We start from the raw sequence: 21,420 nt of genomic DNA, 5'->3' as shown, positions 1-21,420 counted from the left end.
TAAGAGACACACATAGGCTTACATAGTGTTAAATAAAGTAATTATAACCAATTTCCTTTTGGACTATTGTGGAAATATCCTGATGAGATCTATGAGATCACACAGGCCCTACAGGAGCATCACTGAGGACTTACAGAGATTTATATTTATTCAATTTAGAGAATATTTATGTTCAGACTGCATTAACTGTTCCTACTATATGTGTGCAGGGGGGGAGAGCAGAGTCCTGGATGGCATGTACTTCAGCTTCAGCCCCCCGAGGTGGCAAGACTTCTGGCATGGCTCCTTCCAGGCAGCAGAGTAAGGATTGGGTTGTATTTTTGGAAGGGTGTGTGAGTGTGGATTGGTCGCCTTGTTAGGTCTGCTAAAATATTTCCACCAGCAGCGACTGTCAGGAGATAGCTGGGGTGGCAGGCACATGGGGGGAAAGGGGCTTTTTCTCTGTGGGCCAACCTGGAAAAAGCCATGTAAGATCCCTGGCTTCTCAAGACTTTAAACAAAATAAGAATAATTCGATTTATATCCAAAATTTGTAACTTATTCTGGAGGATAACTGGGTGAAATCGACGGATCCTAAGAAGAAGACGACACTGGAGTAAAAAGAGGATTTTTAAAAAATAAAATAAAAGCAAAATAAAGTTTGCAGTGCGCCCCGGAGCTTCATGGACACGCTCAGAAATCCCCAAACCACCTGCAGAAGACGAATCCCCCCACACAAGTTGAGCACCAAGGATATCTCCAATCAGTTTTGATGTCAGGTGAAGGTGAAGTGAGACTGACGGAGGTTTTATCTTTAGCCAGGTAACCGGACTAACACACAGCTTTTTTTACTTTCTGATCGGGGTTGCGGCTTATTTGGGGGCTGAGGCATGAGTGGAGGTCGCTTTGAGTTTGACGACGGCGGAGCGTATTGCGGAGGCTGGGAGGGAGGCAAAGCCCACGGCCATGGCATCTGCACCGGACCCAAGGGCCAGGGGGAGTTCTCCGGCTCCTGGAACTACGGCTTCGAGGTGGTGGGAGTCTACACCTGGCCCAGTGGGAACACCTACGAGGGGTACTGGTCGCAGGGGAAGCGTCACGGTCTGGGAGTAGAAACCAAAGGACACTGGATTTACAAAGGGGAATGGACTCATGGCTTCAAAGGCAGATACGGGATCCGGATCAGTGCTGGCAGTGGAGCAAAGTATGAAGGGACGTGGAATAATGGGCTTCAGGATGGATATGGAACAGAAACATACGCTGATGGAGGTGAGATTGGAAAAAATGTGACTTTTTTAATTTGTTGTTGTGCAAAAAGAAAAGCAGTGGTGGGACAAAAACTTATGGCTTTTACTTTTATTTATACATATAGCAATACCACAGTGTAAAAATACTCTGTTACAAGTAAATGTAGTTAGTTAGTAGAAATGTAGTGGAGTAGATTCAGTGGGCCTGCTGTCAACACTTAAATGAATGTATGGTTGCAAGATAAAACTTCAAATTTATTCATTTAGATAAACATTATTTTGCTGAGTTGTGTTGACATAAATAACGTGGAAAAACTAGTTGGAACAAGTTAATTTTAGGAGTCACCTCATAAACTTAAAAATCTGTGTTTATGCTACCAATTATTAGATAAGTGGTAATTAGAAATACCTTCGATTATAGAGGAACAGTTAAATACATTTGTTGAACAGAATTTCATTAGAAGTTGCCACAACTCAAAAAGATTGATGCAAACTTTTTTGTTGAGACAAGATATTTGTTTTTAGAGTGTATAAAGTAGCATAAGTACCTTTAAATACAGTACTTGAGTAAATGTACTTGTACCACAAGTAAATGTACTCCACCACTTGATCTCTGCATTAAGTTCCTGTGATTAGGAACTTAATCTGAGTACGAGAAGAAGTACGCAGATCATTTACTTAAGTTATTAGCACAGTGTAAAAATAAATATGAATAAAAGCCATGTTTGTAAGTATTAAAGTATTAGCATCAAAATAAAGTAAAAAAGTAAAAGTACTCTTCATGCAGAATCATATATATATTATATTATTGGATTCTAATTATTGATGCATTCATGTTTTCATCAGCTGGTAAAGGTGGATCTAATTTTACTTAAAAAACAAAATGCATCATATTTTATTTGATGATCATGTGTATGTATGTATGTATGTATGTATGTATGTATGTATATAGCTGATGTAGTGGAGTAAAAAGAACAATATTTGCCTCTGCAAGGAGCAGAAAATGGAAATACTCGAGTAAAGTACAAGTACCTTAAAATTCACTTAGGTACAGAGTCAATGTACTATAGTTACTTTCCACCGCTGAAATGTACATTAAAATGGCACCTGCAGACCTCTGCACTAGTGGAGGAAGCATTCAGATCATTTATTTAAATAAAAGTGGCAATACTTAAATACAAAAATACTCAATTACAAGTAAAAGTCCTGCATCAAAAATGTCACCTAAGTACAAGTACATAAGTATTATTAGAATACTGAACTTTTTATATACTGTTGGGTAGTTTAATCTATTACAATGCATCATATTTTATCAGATGAGCATGTTTTTATGTTAAATTTGAATCTATAAAGTAACTCCAGCTGTCAGACAAATGTAGTAGAGTGAAAGTATTAAGTAGCATATAATGGAGAGTAAAGTACCTTCAAATTGTTCCTTTAAACTCAGTACCTGAGGAAATGAACCTCTTTATATCCCACGATTGATCGTCAAGAGATTGAGGTTAACAGGCTCCATTAAGTCAGATATAATGAAATCCCTCCACACCAGTTACAAACACTCCTGACCATTTTAATCCTCAAATATTCTCTGGTTCATTAATATTTCCCAGCTCATCCATTTGACTGTGTAGCGGGAGCCTTCATTAGATAAATAAAATCAATGTAGGTGATCTGTGCTCGTACAATAGCCGTGGTTCCCCCTGCTTAACAGCTGACTCATCAGCTTTGCGCCCCAGTCTGGTGGAAGTTGCAGTGGGGGGATGTGATAGCACCAGATGTCAGGATGTAATAATAGCCCACAAGCCCCGTGCCCTCCTGGCCTCACGGTCTGTAGGCCTAGCTGTCACTATAATCCACACACATGTCAATTTTAGCATGAGACCAGACCTCAAGATGAGATGAGACTTTTCACACTAAAGATATCCGTGACATTCTGGCAGAAATCAAAGTTTATTTTTATATAGAGAGACGTCTTTAAAGGTCTACAGCCGTGCTAGTGTCAGTGCTTTGAGCTAAATGCTAACATGCTCACAATAACACTGCTAATAACACAAACGTTCAGTGTGCCATTAGTTTTGCTCATAACAAAAAAAAAATGTTGACCTGCTGGTGGCGCTAGATGAAAAGTCAGGGGATTACCAAATACAGCAGGATTTGGTATCTACACAGCCTGAAGCTCTGTACAAAAGTTTGGCCGAATCCATCCAGTAGATGTTGATTTCACTTTGACATCAACAAGTCAGAGCATCACCAGAATCATTAGGATTCATCCTCTGGACACAGTGAACGTTGGCCATCCATCGAATAGATATTTTAAGTCTGGAGCAAAGTGGTGGACTCACCATCCGACAGGCTGGCGTTGATGTTTGGTCTGTGGTGCAGTTGGGATAGAATTACTCCCCTTTTCTCTGATGTTTCCAGGTACTTTCCAGGGTCAGTTCACTGGTGGGATGCGGCACGGCTACGGGGTCCGTCAGAGCGTCCCGTATGGCATGGCAGCAGTTGTCCGCTCCCCTCTTCGTACCTCCTTGACCTCCCTTCGCAGCGAGCACAGCAACGGCACTGTGCTACAGCAAGACATCCCCGTCATCACCACCACCAACGCCTCAGGTGAGGAGACACCCGTCGCTACCCCCACCCAGCTGGGACCGTCCCGCGGAGGCTTCGCCCTCACTCTCCAGGTGGACCCAGAGGCCGTGAAACCCAAGAAGAAGGGCCTGTTTCGGAGGGGATCCCTGCTGGGGAAGCTGAAGAAGTCTGACTCAAGTACCTCGCTGTCCAGCCAGAAGAGCAAGATCAGCTTCCTGAGGACAGAATCAGCTCTGAGCTCCAACGCCAGCGACACCAACTCCACCATCAGCATCGGGGATGAGAGCCTGGCCGGAGCCGAGGATTTCCCCCCAGTGGAGGCTGACATCGACGCCACCACGACAGAGGTCTACATGGGCGAGTGGAAGAACGACAAACGCTCGGGATATGGAATAAGCGAAAGATCCAGCGGGCTGAAGTACGAGGGCGAGTGGCTGAACAACCAGAGACACGGCTACGGCTGCACCACCTTCGCCGAGGGAGGGAAGGAGGAGGGCAAGTACATGAACAACATGCTGGTGAAGGCCATGAAGAAGAGGGTGATCCAGCTGAAGGGAACCAAGATCAAGCATAAGGTGGAGCGGGCGGTGGAGGGCGCTCAGAGGGCCGCGGCCATCGGCAAGCAGAAGGCAGAAATCGCTGCTTCCAGGTAAGAACAGATGAGTGGAGAGATGATTCTCCGTAGTTCTTTTTAATCTTATTTATCAGGGAAATATTTAGACAATCAGTCTCTTCTGAGTACTGTTTTCAGGGTTTACTCAAGCCCTAGTTTGTACCGCTTGTACCTGAATTCCCCCCTGATCCATAGAGCCAGTCGGTCTATTTTGATACATTGAACCCTCTGCAGATTCTACAGAAAGGAGTGATGATATGACTCTTTAAATGAAGTGTTTATTCTTCATTACTCTTTCAAAAGGCCGAGCTCTGACAGTATACAGCCAGTGACTGTGAGCACACTGCAGCTGCTCTTCCTGGCTGCGGTTGGATGAAGATGTGGCTGTGAAGATGGTGATTGCTCGGCCGCACTAGTGGTTCAATCTATGAGCTGCGGTTGCTGTACTGTGGCTAACATAAGAGGGCATGGTAACACTTTATTTGTATAGTCTGTCTACAGATCCAGTTTATTTGTAGAGTATCTGTAGTAGTCGACTTATTAGTCAAGAAGAGACGGAGTCGACTCACATTTTGTCAGTCAAATCTCTGCACTTTTGCTCTTTAGTTGCATCATTGTTCACAGAGCAACTGCATGACAGGCTGTAAACTTTACAAAGCGACGCTCAAAATGTCCACAAACCTCAAATCTAATTGTGATGGAAGTGGAGAAGAGTGTTAGTGACAGTGGACAGCAGGCACACGGTGGTACAGCCTCCTCTACGGCTGTCCACTGGGATTGACTCTTCAACTGACAGCGCTGCTGCAGCCCGGCGGGACAGATGCAGCGTTGCATGCTGAGAATCTATAACAGAACTGTGAGCAGGACGCACACTTTTATTGTGTGGAAATATGATGTTTTTACATCACAGACGACAAAAAAGGCATTAAAATGTGAGGCAGGCTGGAACACGAGACTCATGAAGCCATGTTTCCACCACAGGAACTGCTGTGTATGAAGTTTAAATTTAAGATTGTACCGGACTGAGTCAAATACAGCCCTTGTTTGTAACATTTCAACTGTTTTACTTCTGTAAATTCAACAAACATTGCATTTTTGTGCCTTAAAGCCTTAAAAAACCTTAACCAACAGTTGTTAAATGAGCTGTTGGAGTGTTACAATACAAATATGTAGGCAGGCTCTCCAAATAAAGTGTTACTGAAAGCACTGTTAACCCACACAGGATTTGAACCCACGGGGCTTCTATCAGATGATGACAGATGTGAATACAGTAGCTTAACTCTAGCCAGCACAACCATGTCAGTTCACTGCGCGCGCACACACACACACACACACACACACACACACAACCCCTGCATGTACTAGTGTTACACCCATTTTAAACAAATGCATCACAGCCAGTAATCATACCAAAGCACAGCAATGTCTGCAGCCACAGCCACAGTGTTATAATGGCTACCTACAGCCTGTCTCAGTCAGCTCAGCAGCAGACAGTTATATAAAAACACTGTGTATGGAGCTTAACTAGCTCCATTAGTTATTTATCTGTACTACATAATACATTATCCTACCGTAGATCAACTGGGCCTTTCTTTATGGTTCAGGGGGAATGCAAAACATAATGCATGAACAAACAATTCCCACTGTGACCTTTTCACAGCACAGCACTAAGTATCCATTTTTCTAAACCAAAATAATTACCGGGTGACATTTTGAAAAATCCAAAAGGTCATTTAACAACACCTAACAGCTGGTCTGAAGGTATTTCCAGAATATTCAATTACTCTTCCAAACATCTGGAGGAAAACAATACTCCGTCAGCCAGAAATTACATGAAGCAAAATGTTTTATAATCCATTTTTATTTGCCTATTCTATTAATTAATATTTTCATGTTCTTATAATTTATTGTGTCTTGTAAAACAAGCAAGAAGATAAGTTTTTTTTATATATCTACCTGGATCCAAAATATAGTCACATAGTCATAACTTAAGAATTCACATCTATAAGTATAATGTTCTAAAACCTTTTTAAACCTCCCAGAGTATTTATTCTTCAGAGAAACTGATGCTTGGTTCTGTGACTCCAATGTAATGGCGACATGAGAGACACAAACTGTGGCCCGCTTTGCTCAAAGGACAGTGGATGAATGTGAATTAAGGTAACAGTTCATATAGAGACCGTAGCAATAAAAAAGAGACGCTTCATTCATTCAGAGCCACTAACTCTCCTTACTGACTCTGGCTGCTGGTCTCAACAATTCCCATAATAGAAAACACTACCAAAGGGACATTATGTTTATTTAATACTGTATTACAGATAAGGAATAATGAGTGCAGTGGCTGAAATGGCTGTTCAATGTAACACTGTTTGAAGCAGAGGCTTTCATAACCAAATGTTCAAGCCTATCATGGTTTTCCTTATTGAATTTGTTACAAGTTGTAAGGACTTGAATGTTGCTAACTTGTGACTTACAACTTTTTCTTTTTCTCAGTTTAGTTTATGCAATGATTGCGCCATTTAAAATGACTTTAACCTCACAGTTCTCCCTCTGTGCCTCTGTATCTGTTGCTAAATCTGTCTGAACTGGCAGTGTACAGCATACTGTGTGACATTTCATCAACTAAGACTGAAGTGACTTTTATTCACTGTCCCGAGTCGCAGTCGTAAAGGTTATTGTAGCTGATTTCATCCTCACCAGTCTTCCTAGTGGCTGTAGAGATGGTGGGAGAAGGTTTTTTGCAGGAGGTTCAGTAACAGAACAGTAACTTTTCAACGGACAGGCATGAACCTTTCCAAGAACGAACATCTCTGGGCTCAAAAGAGCAGCTAATACAAATCAAATAAGACCAATGAACAGAAAACAAGTATAAATAAATACAACAAGTTAGTAGTTTCATCAACAAGACTGGAAACAGGGGGAAACAACTAGCCAGTCCAAAGGTTACTATATCTGCCAGCACCTTTGAAGCTCACTCATTATATCTCATTTTTTATATCTCTTCTTTGCTGGAAGGTGGATATGAGAGTGATATTGATTGATTGATCATTAAACAAGAAAGAAAATTAGCATTCCCCCCCCAAAATGAACAACTTGTAATTCCTTCAGCTAACAGACTGGAGTTATCCAGGCTATTTGTGAAGCCGGCCTCTGTTCCAGTCTCCAAGATGTTTCAAAATTTGACACTTGGTTTACTTTCTGACAACATTTTTAGTCCCTGAGGTTGCAGAAATATTGATGTTTCTTACATAAAGTTGCAGTTTTGTGCACCGGAGCGAGCAGTCTCACAATATAAGTTGACAGTTCAGCCCCTCGTGGCCCCTGTTGGCTTCCCAGTGTCCTTACAGCCCCGTTCCACCCGGTGTTCACTGTGAAAATGTGAAAGGCACATGTGGAAGTGTAGAGTGTGACCAATGAGTGAGCGAGTGCTACCTCAGAGACGTCTGTACTGTCTGTGAAACTGTGAGTCAGAAACTCCAATCTGCTTTTAGAGCAGCTGTGATCTCAGAGTTCAGGTTTTTTCTTGTCGTGTATAAGCTGTATAAGTTATATGTGATTATCCGTTTAAATATAGATGACACATATATAGATTTAACTTTAATTTTACCCTCATTTAAAGTTATTTAACCCTGCTTCAGTGCAGGCTCACAGGAAGAGATGAATACTGTACCGTGACTATGTCAAAGAATTTAGAAAGTTAACTTAATGTACCAAATTTTAGCTTTTTATTTAGTTTGTATAACATCTTAATAAGTGATCTAAGAGTTGCAAGTAAATGGACTTTTTAGCCATTTCCTCCTGTTTAAAGTGTTATGCTGAGCTAAGCTAACAAGCTTCTGGATGTAGCCTCATATTCAGCCAGCAGAGTATTATTGATCTTCTCATCTCTCTGCAAAATAAAACAAATAAACATATTTCCAAATAATGTTAAAATAGTCCTTTAACTTATCACAGTGTATTTTGAAATCAGTTCATATGAAGTGAACCAGTCAAACTGTAGGTAATGGTGATTTTGTTGCGCAGCATATTGTTCATTCGTGCACACGTTCCACCTTCAGTTTGTCTGTGACCGTACAAGGCGGTTGTGTTTTTGTCCACAGTCATTTTCAGCACCTGAAATAAGCTCGGTGTTTACAGCAGTGAGACTTACCCTGATGGACTGCAGACCCCCTGTCCCAGCAGATTGAAATCTAAATATTGTACTCCCAAGGATAAGCAGTATATGAGAGTTATGGGCCGTGCTTTAAGCTCACCTAAAGCCACGTTCCCGGACCGAGTGGAGAATGGAAGAAAAACACTTTATGTAGGACTGCTCTCAGAAACAACCTTGCGGCCTTCACAACATGACCTCAGAGGAAATATATTCTCTCCACAAACTTGACTATGTGACAACTCCTGAACAGATCTGTTTAAGTGCAATTTTGAGGTACTTTGGGGGTGGCAGTAGCTCAGTCTGTAGGGAACCGGAGGGTGCCTGGTTCAAGTCCATGATAAACCACAGTGTGGACTGGTAGCTGGAGAGGTGCCAGTTCACCTCTAGGGCGCTGCTGAAGTGCTGCATTTATCTGACAGCTGGAGTTACCTACCGATTACTATTTTACTTATAAACGTTTATATCTATATAAGCATTGTTATATATTAAACCAGTGGTTTTCAATCTCTTTCTTTTGGGCTCCTTGCATTTCATGAAAAAGACGAGTCAAGTTGTAGACCCTTGTTACATGTTTCACAGTCACCAAAGAGAGATTTCACCTCTAAAGTTCTGACATGGTTTCATTTAAATAACAGTTAAATTATCTCCCATTAATCATCTCACAACCCCTTGTAAATATCTAGTGACCCTTTGGGAGGGCCTGACCCTAGTTTGAGAACCACTGGACTAAAAACTGTATATAAAGTAGTTCAAACTAGCTCTACCTCGAGCAGCTACAACAATAAAATGTTCATCAGTATTAACAATCTGTCAATGATATGAAGATAGAAATCTTGATTTTAATAGTTTTTTTGAGTGAATATTACATTTCTGACACATATGTTTTTACCATATCATGCAGCTTTAGTTAATATCAGTCACAGCGGCTGTTAAATGCAGAAAGTAGTTTTATTTTTCAGACTTTAACTTCATTTTGCGGATAATACCAATGTACTTGAGGTAGGATTTTGAATGCAGGACTTTTACTCGTCATATTGTTGTTAGGTAAGAAAGGGATCAGATTACTTTTGCCACCGCACTATAACTAAACAACAGCCACAGACATGACACATCTGTTCCTGGCAGTGGTTTCCTCACTCTGTGATCCATTGGAAATGAAGTCTACGGTTAAAAATACACGTACAACCTGTGCACCGCATGGGATGCCAGACCTCTCTCTCTCTCTTTCTCTCTTCACGTCCAGTTAGCTGAGCGTTCGCCGGCATTCAGACACTCTGTGGACATTGTTCTGTTGCGTGGGCTGGCTGAAGGAGGACCTGTGTGGCAGGACAGGGTGTAAATGACGCACACACACAGGGGCCCTGTGGTCACAGAGGAGCCCTGACTAAATATGGACAGGCACACTCTTGCTGTATCACAATCACAGGGGAATGCAACAGCTGATTATCCCCCCTCCCCCGTGCCTCCAAACCCCATCTTTCCTGCCTAGTCACAGACACACACTCAGACTGTTTTCTTCTTTGAAATCACAGTGGCTCTTTAGTTTTCTCTGCACATATTGGAGGCTATTACATTTGTCTTAAATCAAATACTCAAAAACAGCAGCCTGCTAGCCGTTCTCTCCACTGTGCACTTTAGCTCCACCGCTCACCAGCCACAGTTACAGATCACAGATCTCGGTCCATCTTGCGTCAGCAGGGGTGTCAAATGGTTCCACGGATATAAATATTACACAGCTCATAAGCAAGTGCTTGGGTATAAAGGGTTAGCGTATATATGTACCACACCTAGCTTTAGTTGTGCAGCTTGGATTACATACTGTACTGCTGATACGAGCAGTTTGTTGGGCGATCGGCCAGGCCGTAACATTTGTAAACACAGTTCAGTTCTGACCTCAGATCAGAACTATTTGCAGTCTGCTTTTACGAGTTACTTATTTAATGAGAAATAATGTCACAGAGGAAAAAATAACCGATCAGTAATTGGAGAAATTGATGGGATCTCTGTAGCTGTTCCTTGTGTGACCTCTTAGCAATGTTGCAATAATGAGGTTGCAATTAGCTCTTAATGTATGTGTATTTTGGCAAAGTGATTCAATTATACTCTGTATCATTTAGTCGTCTTTTTATAGAAACAAAATCACTCCTTCACACTGCCTCTGTCTCACGCACACACACACAAACACACACACACACACACACACACACACACACACACACTACACAAAGATCCAGTGGCACATGCCAGAATGACAGAATATCTCTTCCCATCAGCAGCCTCCAGGGCAACTGCAGCATGACAAAAAAACAAAAGATTACAAAACAGCAGCAACTATTTGTAGTCTTCTTACATTTGCACAGGCTTTAAATCCAGAATTACGGTGTAGATTATTAAGTGATTTAATAGTTTTTGGGTGTGTAGAGTCAACTGGAGTCTCTTCCTACAGCTCATCACTCCTCAGAGTACAACAAGCGTCTCCTCAAGGCAGCCCTGAAAGCATAAAGGGTATTTAGGTCACAGTGTCAAATGTCATGTTTGGTTGCAGAGAAGCACTGGAAGAACAGCACAGACTGCAGCAGTTATACACCTCAAACAGACACTCCTGAATCATTTTGTTCTGTTGAAGGGAGGGGGGTAGTGAAAGGGATCACCCCTACTTCTATACTTCTATACAGTACTTCTATTCTCTGTCTGCAGTGGAAAGTACATTTACTCAAGTAATGTACTCAAGTACAGGTTTGAGGTACTCAGTAGCTAAAAAATGGAAATTAAAGTCTTTACTTCTCTTTTCCTGCTCATTTAAAGCTTTACTTACATTGCAGATTCAGGTTATTTAAATAGAATATATAATCAACTAATAGATTATGATGTATTATTATGGATTAAACTACCCAGCAGTACATAAAGTAGTTAAAAGTAGCTCCATATTTACCAACTGCATCATTGAAGGGATGCACACATTAGTTATAAACCAGTAATGTAAAGTACAGTATTCTGACATGAGCCATTCTGCCTAAAGTGTGTGTTTACTTCTGATACTTTAAGTATATTTTGATGCAAATACTTTTGTATGTTTCCTTGAGTAAAAGTTTGAATGCAGGACTTTCATGTATTTTATTTTACCACAACTTTACCGTTAACTGGTTCACAAGATCGAAACAAAGCTAAAAATGAGAGTTAATGTTGGACATTCACCAAGTTTGTCTGGACATAAATCGACTCCAAGTGATTGCTAATGTTGCTTTGTGTCTGCTGGATGTGGAAATAAGCAACTGTTTGTGAATGAGTTATCCTTAAGATGCCATTGACACTGTTGTGTTCACAGCTTCTGTGGCCAAAAAAATGTGTTAATGTAGTTTTAATCCACCACCTGTGTCTCCTCGTGTTCAGCAGGATCGTGTGTGAGGATAGTTATCACTAAAAAAGACTAAAATCAAAGGATTTTGAATCTCTGATTCCATAGAAATGTATTTTAAGTAATCTCCTATCACACACTTTTTCAAGACACTCCTATTTTACAATTTTAATTTATCATAAGATTTTCATTTACTGAGGCTAGTATTATTTATTTTACATCTTAATATAAGTTAATTATTTGATTTTATCTGTATTTGTGGCAGTTATTCTGTCGTAAAAGTGAACTAATATCGTGGAACGAAGCCTTTTTGAAATGTTGTATTCAGTGAATGAAGGTGTTGAACTGGACCAGCAGTTAATACAGTGGCTGAGTGATAGTCAAGAGCATATGTACAGAATTGCCTCTATGATATAACAGTACTGTTGGAATCAAATGTTCAGAAAAAAACCAACAGCTGAACAGTGTTTAGACTGTGTTCAGGTGGGAATTATCGGTCTAAACAATCCCTATATTAGCGCTGCCACCTACCGTACTATTAGCAGCTATGCCAGTCAATTTTAGCAACTATAACCACCGTGCAGGATATATTTTTACATTGCTGGCCCTCTACAAATATATGGTTCCATTAGGGAAACGCCGCACTGAGCTGCTCTTTAATTCCTGGTGGAAACTGTTTGTGGCATCTGCTGCTTTTGGATAATGAGTCAAAAACACCTTTTTTTTTATTGTTTACACATTCAGAACTACCCACTTCATACGTGGTTGGCGTGTTTCCTCAAGTGTGTTTCTTTAATGTGTGTTGAACTGTACAATTGCTTTTGGAAGCTTGTAGCTAAATAGCAGCTGTTGGTTTTTATAACTCTAGCTTTAATGAATGATTTAAGTGTGATTATAAACGTGAGATTTTAGAGAACAGGGTGGACGAGTTCCTGGAAGAGGAGGTGCTGACTGTGTGCGGACAGGTGGAGCTCATCTATCTCAAACAGGGAACCTCAGGAGTCTCTAATTGTTCCAGCGGGAAGCACCTTCCCCACTGAGTCTTCAAGTGGACCAGGGAGCTATTTTCAGCTCAGGGTAAAGTTACAGTATGTCAAGTATCCACAGAGTAATCACAATCAGTAATTCTCCCAGTTAATAGCAGTAGCCTTGAACTACTCGAGCAATCAGATGTCGGGGTTTTTGCCACGCTAGCGGCGTGGCTCTATGGATTGCATTGTCCGTTGTTGGCCGGTCGGTCCACCACTTTTGTCCGGACTGAAATATCCCAACAACTATTGGATGTATGGTGGTGAAATGTCACGCTCACATTCATGTCCCCCAGTACATGACACCTACTGACTTTAGTGAGCCCCTGATTTTTCATGTAGTGCCAGCAGGTCAAATGTTTTCAGTAGACCTTTTTCACAGCAGCCATTTTGACATGAAATAGTAGGGCAAACACAGGTATTACCAGTGATACTAATTAACTGGTAACACCTGTGATTATCCTACTGTGCAAAAGGTTGAATATTTATACTTTTAGAAGATGGATTGGCGTGAAGTTCCCATATGATGTATCCTAATAACTTTCCCCTTAAATCACTGATTTGTGGTTTTGAATACAATAACTATTGGTATTAATTTGGTGCAAACATTCATCTTCCCCAAAGAATAAACTGTAATAGGGTGCCCGGTTAGCTCAGCCGGTAGAGCTGGCGACCTATGTACCGAGGCTGAGTCCTTGCTGCAGCTGCCCAGGGTTCGAATCTGACCTGCGGCCCTTTGCTGCATGTCATCCCCCCTCTCTGCCCCCCTTTCCTGTCTATCTTCAGCTGTAACTATCAAATAAAGGCCAAAAAAATAACTTTAAAAAAAATAATAAACTGTATTAAAGTTGAACTGTGACTGAACTTTTCATCTGGTGCCATCATCAGGTCAAAACTCTAATTTGTTCAGTAATTTATTCATGATTAAAGCACCTGCCAGGGGGAAGCTCACCTGGTAGAGCTGGTGCCCCATGTACCAAAGATGAGACCTTGCTGCAGCGGCACAGTGTTTGAATCTGACCTACGGCCCTTTGCTGAGTCTCACTATTAATTAAAGCCAATAAAAGCCACCCCAAAAAATATATATATATTAAAAAAACTGATATTCCTGCACACACACAGCTATACACAGTGCTAATTAAAAAGCTAATAGTACTAATATGAAAGTGTGCTGCTCCATTGTCTCATGCATTTATATATTCATGGTGTATTTTATTTGTATTAGCTATACTCTGTGCCCAGATTTCTTCTGTTACCTGTTCTTTAATGAAAGCATGAGAAACACAAGGAGAAAGTTCAGTGTTGACTGCTGGTCCAAACAGTCCTCTCTGTCTCTCTGCCACATAGAAACACGTGTGGTGATGGAGCCCTCAGTGACGTGCCAGCAATAACTCATTGTCTTACCGAGGGGCGATAAAAGCATAATTTATTTCTGTCACAGCACAACAGCAGAAAAGGACAGATCCTCTCTCGATAGCTAATAATACTAATGAGCCATATGACCGGCAGCCACCCGCCCCTGGCCTTCATTTCAACATGATTGAATACTATAAACAAGCCCTGTGCTGTGGTATTTTTGGTCAGTCTTAAACGTTTTTTTAAGCCTCCATCTCTAAGGGTTCACATTCAAGGTCCATACTTTGTTTAATTAGGAAGGTTCAAGATCAAGGTTGATAATTAACACATACATAAAGATATGACATAACAACCTATAACAGTTGTAGTTATTCCTTGCCGCTTTGTAAGTAGTTTTATAAGGAGTACGATCTAGACCTGCTCTATTTACGTGTCCTGAGATACAATAATTGTTTTGATCCTGAGGAACTTTCTGCCAATTGCTTGTTTTTTTCTGAGCATCAGTCCAAAACCCAAAGATATCCACATTACTGCCACATATATAAACAAACACAGCAAATCTGCACATTTGAGTTATGTGCTGGAACTATTTCTTGATTGAGGATTCTTTTGTATGGATCAAACAAACAATATATAATGTGTTCATTTGTCAACTTTAGAGGTTCCAGTTTGCAGTCAATCTTCCCATCAAGAAAGCAAATAATTTTTAGTGCATGATTTGTGAATTATGCTGCGTCTGTCCCCTGCAGGACGACCCATGCAAAGGCCAAGTCAGATGCAGCTGAACAGGCAGCCCAGGCCTCCAACAGTGAGTCCAGCATCGCCAGACTGGTGGCCAAAGAGCTCTCCCCGTCCTTCTACCAGCCAGGTCAGTGAACAACATCTCCTCTGAGATCAGCACTGAAATAACATGGAGAAACTTTACAGCTATTAACTCGATGTTACCTCCGTGGAAAAGGGAAAACACAGTGTGGAAACAACTGTATGAAAATCTCGATCACTCAAAGCACAAACACTTTGTCATGAATTAATTTTCTTCTACAGTAGAAGTCTCATATTTACCATCTTTCCCAAGTGACATGAATGCGCCACAAAATGCACAACACAGACAAAATCCTGTCTGTAGCTTTATATTTGTGGCTTCAATACAAACACTAAGCACTGACATTAATATTTTGCTCAGCTGGAGCAGAGATACAACACTTTCCCCACTTATGACATTTATGTGAAGGCGACTGTAAATATAAACTGATAACTTCTAACCACTCATCTAGTTTATAAAGTGTCCGTGTGCATACCTCCAGCTTGAGCTAGCGGATCCTTGGCTCAGACTCCCCACAAGGGTAGTCGCATTTGAATGTCTAAAAAAAGGAACATCTTATTGGGTCGAGGGGTTCGTATCGGTTTCATTGCGGGTCTGGCGACACACACTTACACATTCACACGAAAGCAGCCCAGCCATTTAGGAGCCTCTTGCTTCTCCCTCGGCAGAGAGCTTAAAGGAATCAGACACAGACAGACAGTCATCCAGCTTTCTGAATGGCTGCCCGGATTGTATCTGACTAATACTACAAATGGACGAGGCCTGGCTGAGTCCTGCTATGCATTCTTCCATGAAAGATCTCTCACCAAGGAGACAACAACACAGGCATACAGAGTCATTGTGTGCACCATCTGGTTTAATTATACTTGGGGGGGGGACAATGCTTTAGCTTCACAATTTACTGGATAAGTATTATTATTATTTTCATTTTCAGCAAATCTCATGATAATATAAAAACTGACAATGAATGTTTAACTAATAAGTATTAGGGGAAAGAAGATGGCTGGTTGCTCTGTATACTCAACTGTAGATCAAATGTGACAGCGAATAAACAGGGAGGCAATCAAGATACCCAAATAAATGTAAATGAGGAAGGAAGGAAAGCCTTTATTGCAGTGTCATTGCTTTAAACAAACAACACAAGAATTGTACAGTACCTATATTTAGGCTTTTTTTACAGAAAATGTTTAGATTATTTCCTCATTGAGACCTGGTTACTTGCAGTAACTAATAAGTATTGTCTTATTCCTCTGTGCCGTAGGGCATTGCTGCCCTAAAAGACTATTAAAAGCACATCAGTGAGCCACTCTGTTGGTGAAGTGTTCCTGTATTACTATGAACATGGGTAGTGTAGTTTACTTTGAGTGGATTTACCACATACACATGGGCTGTGGGGACTTCTATTTGAGTAACATTTGCTAAAACCTACAGTGACCCCCAAATAATATTTTAGTTATATTTGTGACTAGTCAGCTAAATATAAATTAAAAATAACACAAGATATGGAGAGACTTTAATGCATTATTCGTCATCAGTTCATGGGGTTTGTTGACAATAACAAGAATATCATATTACAAAGTTTTACAAACAAAAACATTTTCACTTTTGTCAGTTTTTCTTAAAGTGAAGTGGTTTTCTTTGGCAATTTTCACTGAAATTCAAGCAAAAAATAGCCAACTTGTGAAAATGTGCGCTGAAGTTGAGAATTTTTAGTAAGGGATACAAACTTTAACTCAAGAGCTGCTTCATGTGGTCACAAGAGTGTAGATTAGGGAGAGAACGGGATAATTATAAAGCTGATCTCTAAAATGTTAGGGCTCTCCTCCTGTAGCTAATTCCTGACATGTTAGATAAAGGAAATGTGTCTTGTTTGAGTATAGCAGAGGATTATTATGTATAAAAAGTACATTTCTGAAAGTCCAGAAGTTATTCCCTTCTGTAGTTGACTGTAATAATAACTATGATAACTCAAAAACAGCAGAATTATATTTTTATTTTGTACTGACACTATTAATTTCACATAAAAATGCTAATAAAACACTATTCCACTGATCGAATTGGTCTCTCGCAGGTCCTGAGTATCTGAAGAAACGGGTGTTACAGGAGGTCGCGGAGGGCAGTGAGAACACAGACACTGTCATGCACGAGCCGCTGCTGGCTGAGGAGGAGCCCCTGCCCACTCCACCCGAAAGCCCACTCATGAATGAACTGGACAGCCTCATGCCTGGCTCATCCCCAGGCCGCACCCCCTCCCCCAGCCGAGGCATCATCAGCAAGGAGGACCCCAAACTCCTCAGTCCAGGAAGCTGGAACGAAGACAAAACCAGTAAAGGTGGGGGCAGTAAGGGCAGCAGTAAAACCAACAGCAGGCCCAACAGTCGCCCCACCACCCCTTCAACCTCCGTTTCTGCTCCTGCCCCGACCGCACCTGAGGGTGGAGGAGCCCCCGGCAGTCGCGGCCCCTCTCGCACCCCCAGCCGTCAGAGCAACAAGAACGAGCAGGGCTCTGACCTGGAGATCAAGCCCCTGCAGAAGTTTGACTCCGAGGCAAAAGCTCCAGACGTTGCTGCTGCTGCTGCTGCTGCTGCCCCTGTAAGGAATAGCCTCATCGCTCCAGATGAAGAAGAAGCACCGCGCCCCACCTCCAGAGTGCCCTCGAAAGCGTCCCTAAAGGCTGTCACCCCCGAGCCTAAACCCGCCGAGGTCAAAACTGAAAGAGCTCCATCGGTCCACGAACGTGTGCCGTCCGTCTCTGTGGAGTCCAGGGAGGTGAGCAGGCCCTCCAGCAAGACAGAGACAAAGCCTTTACCAAAACGGCAGCCCAGCCCAGCTCCGTCCCCAAGACCTGCTCCCAATCTTGAACCTAAGACAGTACCAAAGCAAGTGGAAGCCAAAGCCATTGTTGCCAAACCAGCCCCAAAGGTGGATCCCAAAGCAGAAGCCAGGCTCAAGGCCGCAGTGTCGAGCCCAAGCAGTGAGGTGACTGCAGAGTCTTTGGAGCTGGAGGTAAGACAGTAAATATACACGTTGACTCATATTTCATTATTTTTAGGCTTGTTAGCAGCGTAGCTATAGGGTCGGCAATGTCTGTCAGTCAGTCCGCCACTTTGGTCCAGACTAAAATATCCCAACAACTATTGGACAGGTTGCCACAACATTTGGTACAAACATTCAGTCCGACTGACTTTTCCTCGAGCGCCACCATCGGGTTGACATTGACGGCTTTGAGTAAAAGGTGTCGACAACCATATACAGACATTCATGTTCCCCTCGGGATGAACTGTTATAGGTTACTTTTTCCTCTAGCGCCATCAACAGGTCAAAATGTATGTCCAAACATAGACTCTCTTAACTTTAGCTTAAGTTTGACTTGGACATCATCCAAAGCCATAATGGTAAAGTTGTTTTATCTCATCGAAGGAAAGCACTTCATTATAATTTATAATCCCATAAAGTGCCAGTTAGCGGTCATACTGAATTCTTCTCCCTTTCATTATTGCAGCATTGTACAGACTGGTCTTTAGTTTATGTATTTGTGGGATAGAAACTACATTAAATAAGTTAAAACCACCTAAAATGATTGTACCATTATGAATTATTTCCTCTTAATTATTTGGTTTTCCTATTTGCTTTGTAGCGTTAGTTGAAAAAATCAATATCACCCTCTTTGTGGTTTGTATGTTAAAGCTAAAGCCAGGATACGTTAGCTTAGCTTAGCATAAAGACTGTAAACAGGTGGAAACAGCTAGCCAGACTCTGTCAATATGTAACAAACTCCAACTGCCGGCACCTCGAAAGCTCACAGGCGAGATTCAATGTGTTAATTAGTGAACATGCTGGTGGACAGAGCCAAGCTACAGAGTATCAATCTTTTCATCTAACTAAATGTACTGTTCCCTTTAACCTGTAATTGTCCTCTAATTCTACACATTCAGAAGGTGTGAACCCTAACAGTAAGCCTCTAGTCCTTCTGTTGAGTTTGTTCTGCTGTTCCTTTCTTTTCAAGGGCCCAAACACCATAATGATCTGCATGGTTATCCTGCTCAACATCGGCCTGGCCATTCTCTTCGTACACATTTTGTCATGAGACATCGTCCACCTCCTCAGGTAATAAATGTGACGTCCGAAAAAAAACCTGCTGAATACAAAGAAAAGTGACACAGTGAAAATGAAATCTACAATAAACATCGCCTTTGCGGTACGTGAGTGACGAGAAGTCCTTTAAAATGAACCAATGTTGTTCTGCTGCAGGTCACCAGCTGTGTTGGAGAGAGACGGCCTGCCTCCTCCTCAGTTTGGACCCGAGATCAGAGCGACCGCTGAGGATTTAAAGAAGCCTCGTTCAGACAGCCGCAAGCTCCTCTAAAGGTTTTTGTTGGTGTGACTGTGTGAGGCTCTGTGAAGCTCCTCTCTTCCCAGAGGTTTGACAAAACTGAAGGACACTTGAGTGACTGAAACGATTCAGTACATCTGAATATGAATATGAGGATGTTTGTATGTTAAAGTCAGGGCGGAGGGTGGGTGGGTGGTGGGTGGTGGGGGGGGGCCGGAGGGGAGAGTATGTTCTCGGTGCTTACACTGGAGATTCAGGGTGGCGCTCAAGAAGTCTCAGTTCAACTTCAATCACAGTGTGTCACAAGTGTGTCGACATTTTACAACAATGGAGAAAAAAAAGGCTTTTTAACTCAACCGTTATCTGGCACACGCTGGCTGGCTCGCACAACACCGAATCAGACAGAGTTAGACTACTTCAGTAGATAATTATGTTTTTGTCACGACATACGTTTGTTTGTATTTTGTAATCGCCGGCTGAAGGAATGTTGATAACATATGCAGACTGAATTTTCTCTCCACTATACCCTTTAAACTTGATCGTTGAGACACGAAGACAACTGCAGCAGACGTGTGAAAGCTTAGGGAGTGCTGAACTGTAACTGTCGTTGTTTTAATTATCTGCAATGGGATTAAAAAAGCTGAATAAGATTCATTAGTTGGAGTCTGAAATGTGCGCGTCAGTCGTATCAAGTAGCTGTAAAGATACTGTAATCCAATGCTACTGTAAAGCCAGGTTATTGTTTTCATCTTGTTGCTCTTCACTCTCTTAAAGAAAAGACTCATGACTCACATTTCAGCTAATTATTGCGCCCTGCAAAAAAATCTGTATTTGAGACTGTGGTGTACTTACACTGTGAAACTTTCTATTTTCACTGGGATTTATATGCATTTATTGTCATTCTGCTGCTTTTGTTTGGGAGCTGATAAACCAAATAATGAAGAAAAAATAGGAAGCTTATGAGTGTCACTGCTGTTGTGTATGTACTGTATGTCCACTGTATGGAGGGTGGGGGTGGGGTGGGGGGGTTAAATGAGAGTTGTGTATGTTTTGTAATAGGATAAGCAGGTAAAAACCGGAGGCTGGGATTTATCTTATTTAAAACAATCACTGTACGTAGTAGGAAGGTTGCTCAATCTCCGGATGTATATGGATATACAGCAGGAGGTTGGGTTGGGATGTGTTTGCCTGTGAGCTAGTGTAACCTTCTTGGTTTCATGTATGTTTCAGTGTCCACACTGTTCCACCGCATTATATTCAGGGCCTGTTGTGCTTTAGAGCCAAATGCGAGTTCAACTTTTGTACGCATGAGGGCACTTTGCGTGTCTGTATTTTTGTACCGTTTTGAAGTGCACATCTTTTCAGCAATCAAAATATTCTCTTTTTTTTTTGTCAGAAGAAATATGCAAACCCTAAATTTATTTATTTCCCAAAGGAGTCGGATTACCTCGTGATTGTGAGATGGAGAAAAAAATATATAAAAGGTTCTTAACTCCATGTCTTACATTGAGAAGAGCACTCTCCAGATGTGCTGTTTAATATTTCTCCATTGTTCTTCTAGCTGTTAATTAATACACAGGTTTTAAAAAGAACAAAAGGGGGTGTTTAGCTGAGATTGTTTTGCCTTTGAGTTTGCAAATTAACCCAGAGGCCACTGGTTGTGCGTTGTTTTCAAGCCAAAATCTCCCCCAGATAGTTTATGAATACATGAATCAATAACAGAAGAGACACACTGACAGTTGAACTCAATGCTAAGTGCAATAAACAGTATCCATATAGGCCAGTTTCATGTAGAAGCCATTTTGTTTTGTCTGTTTTTGGTGCGTTTAATGAAATCAAAATAACATTGCAGAATTTGAATAAATGCAATTGTGTAACCAAACAAAATTACAAAAGCTGAAATTAAATAAAAACTTTTACAACACTTGTGAATGTGCTTTGTTT

At 41.4% G+C, this 21,420-nt stretch overlaps 1 protein-coding gene across 1 annotated transcript; it reads left to right on the top strand.

Annotated features, from left to right (window-relative positions):
• The first annotated feature begins 385 nt into the window (after positions 1-385).
• jph2 (junctophilin 2) lies at positions 386-21,400 on the top strand. Its single transcript, XM_051425563.1, has 6 exons — positions 386-1,248; positions 3,648-4,464; positions 15,070-15,188; positions 17,215-18,149; positions 19,150-19,250; positions 19,395-21,400. The coding sequence occupies exons 1-5, from the start codon at positions 870-872 to the stop codon at positions 19,228-19,230; spliced, it is 2,331 nt and encodes a 776-aa protein (XP_051281523.1). The 5' UTR covers positions 386-869; the 3' UTR covers positions 19,231-19,250; positions 19,395-21,400.
• The last annotated feature ends 20 nt before the right edge of the window (positions 21,401-21,420 follow it).

This window comes from Dicentrarchus labrax, unplaced genomic scaffold (genome assembly GCF_905237075.1).
Source record: "Dicentrarchus labrax unplaced genomic scaffold, dlabrax2021, whole genome shotgun sequence".
NCBI classification, from domain to species: domain Eukaryota; kingdom Metazoa; phylum Chordata; class Actinopteri; family Moronidae; genus Dicentrarchus; species Dicentrarchus labrax.
The sequence above is the reverse complement of the archived record's forward strand: the minus strand, read 5'-3'. Positions and strand labels throughout refer to the sequence as shown.

Excerpts from the sequence above, each read along its gene's own strand:
- jph2 (XM_051425563.1), top strand. The coding sequence starts at position 870 with ATGAGTGGAGGTCGCTTTGAGTTTGACGACGGCGGAGCGTATTGCGGA. Across the intron at positions 15,189-17,214 it reads CCCGTCCTTCTACCAGCCAG|GTCCTGAGTATCTGAAGAAA; the intron begins GTCAGTGAACAA and ends GGTCTCTCGCAG. Across the intron at positions 18,150-19,149 it reads CAGAGTCTTTGGAGCTGGAG|GGCCCAAACACCATAATGAT; the intron begins GTAAGACAGTAA and ends TTTCTTTTCAAG.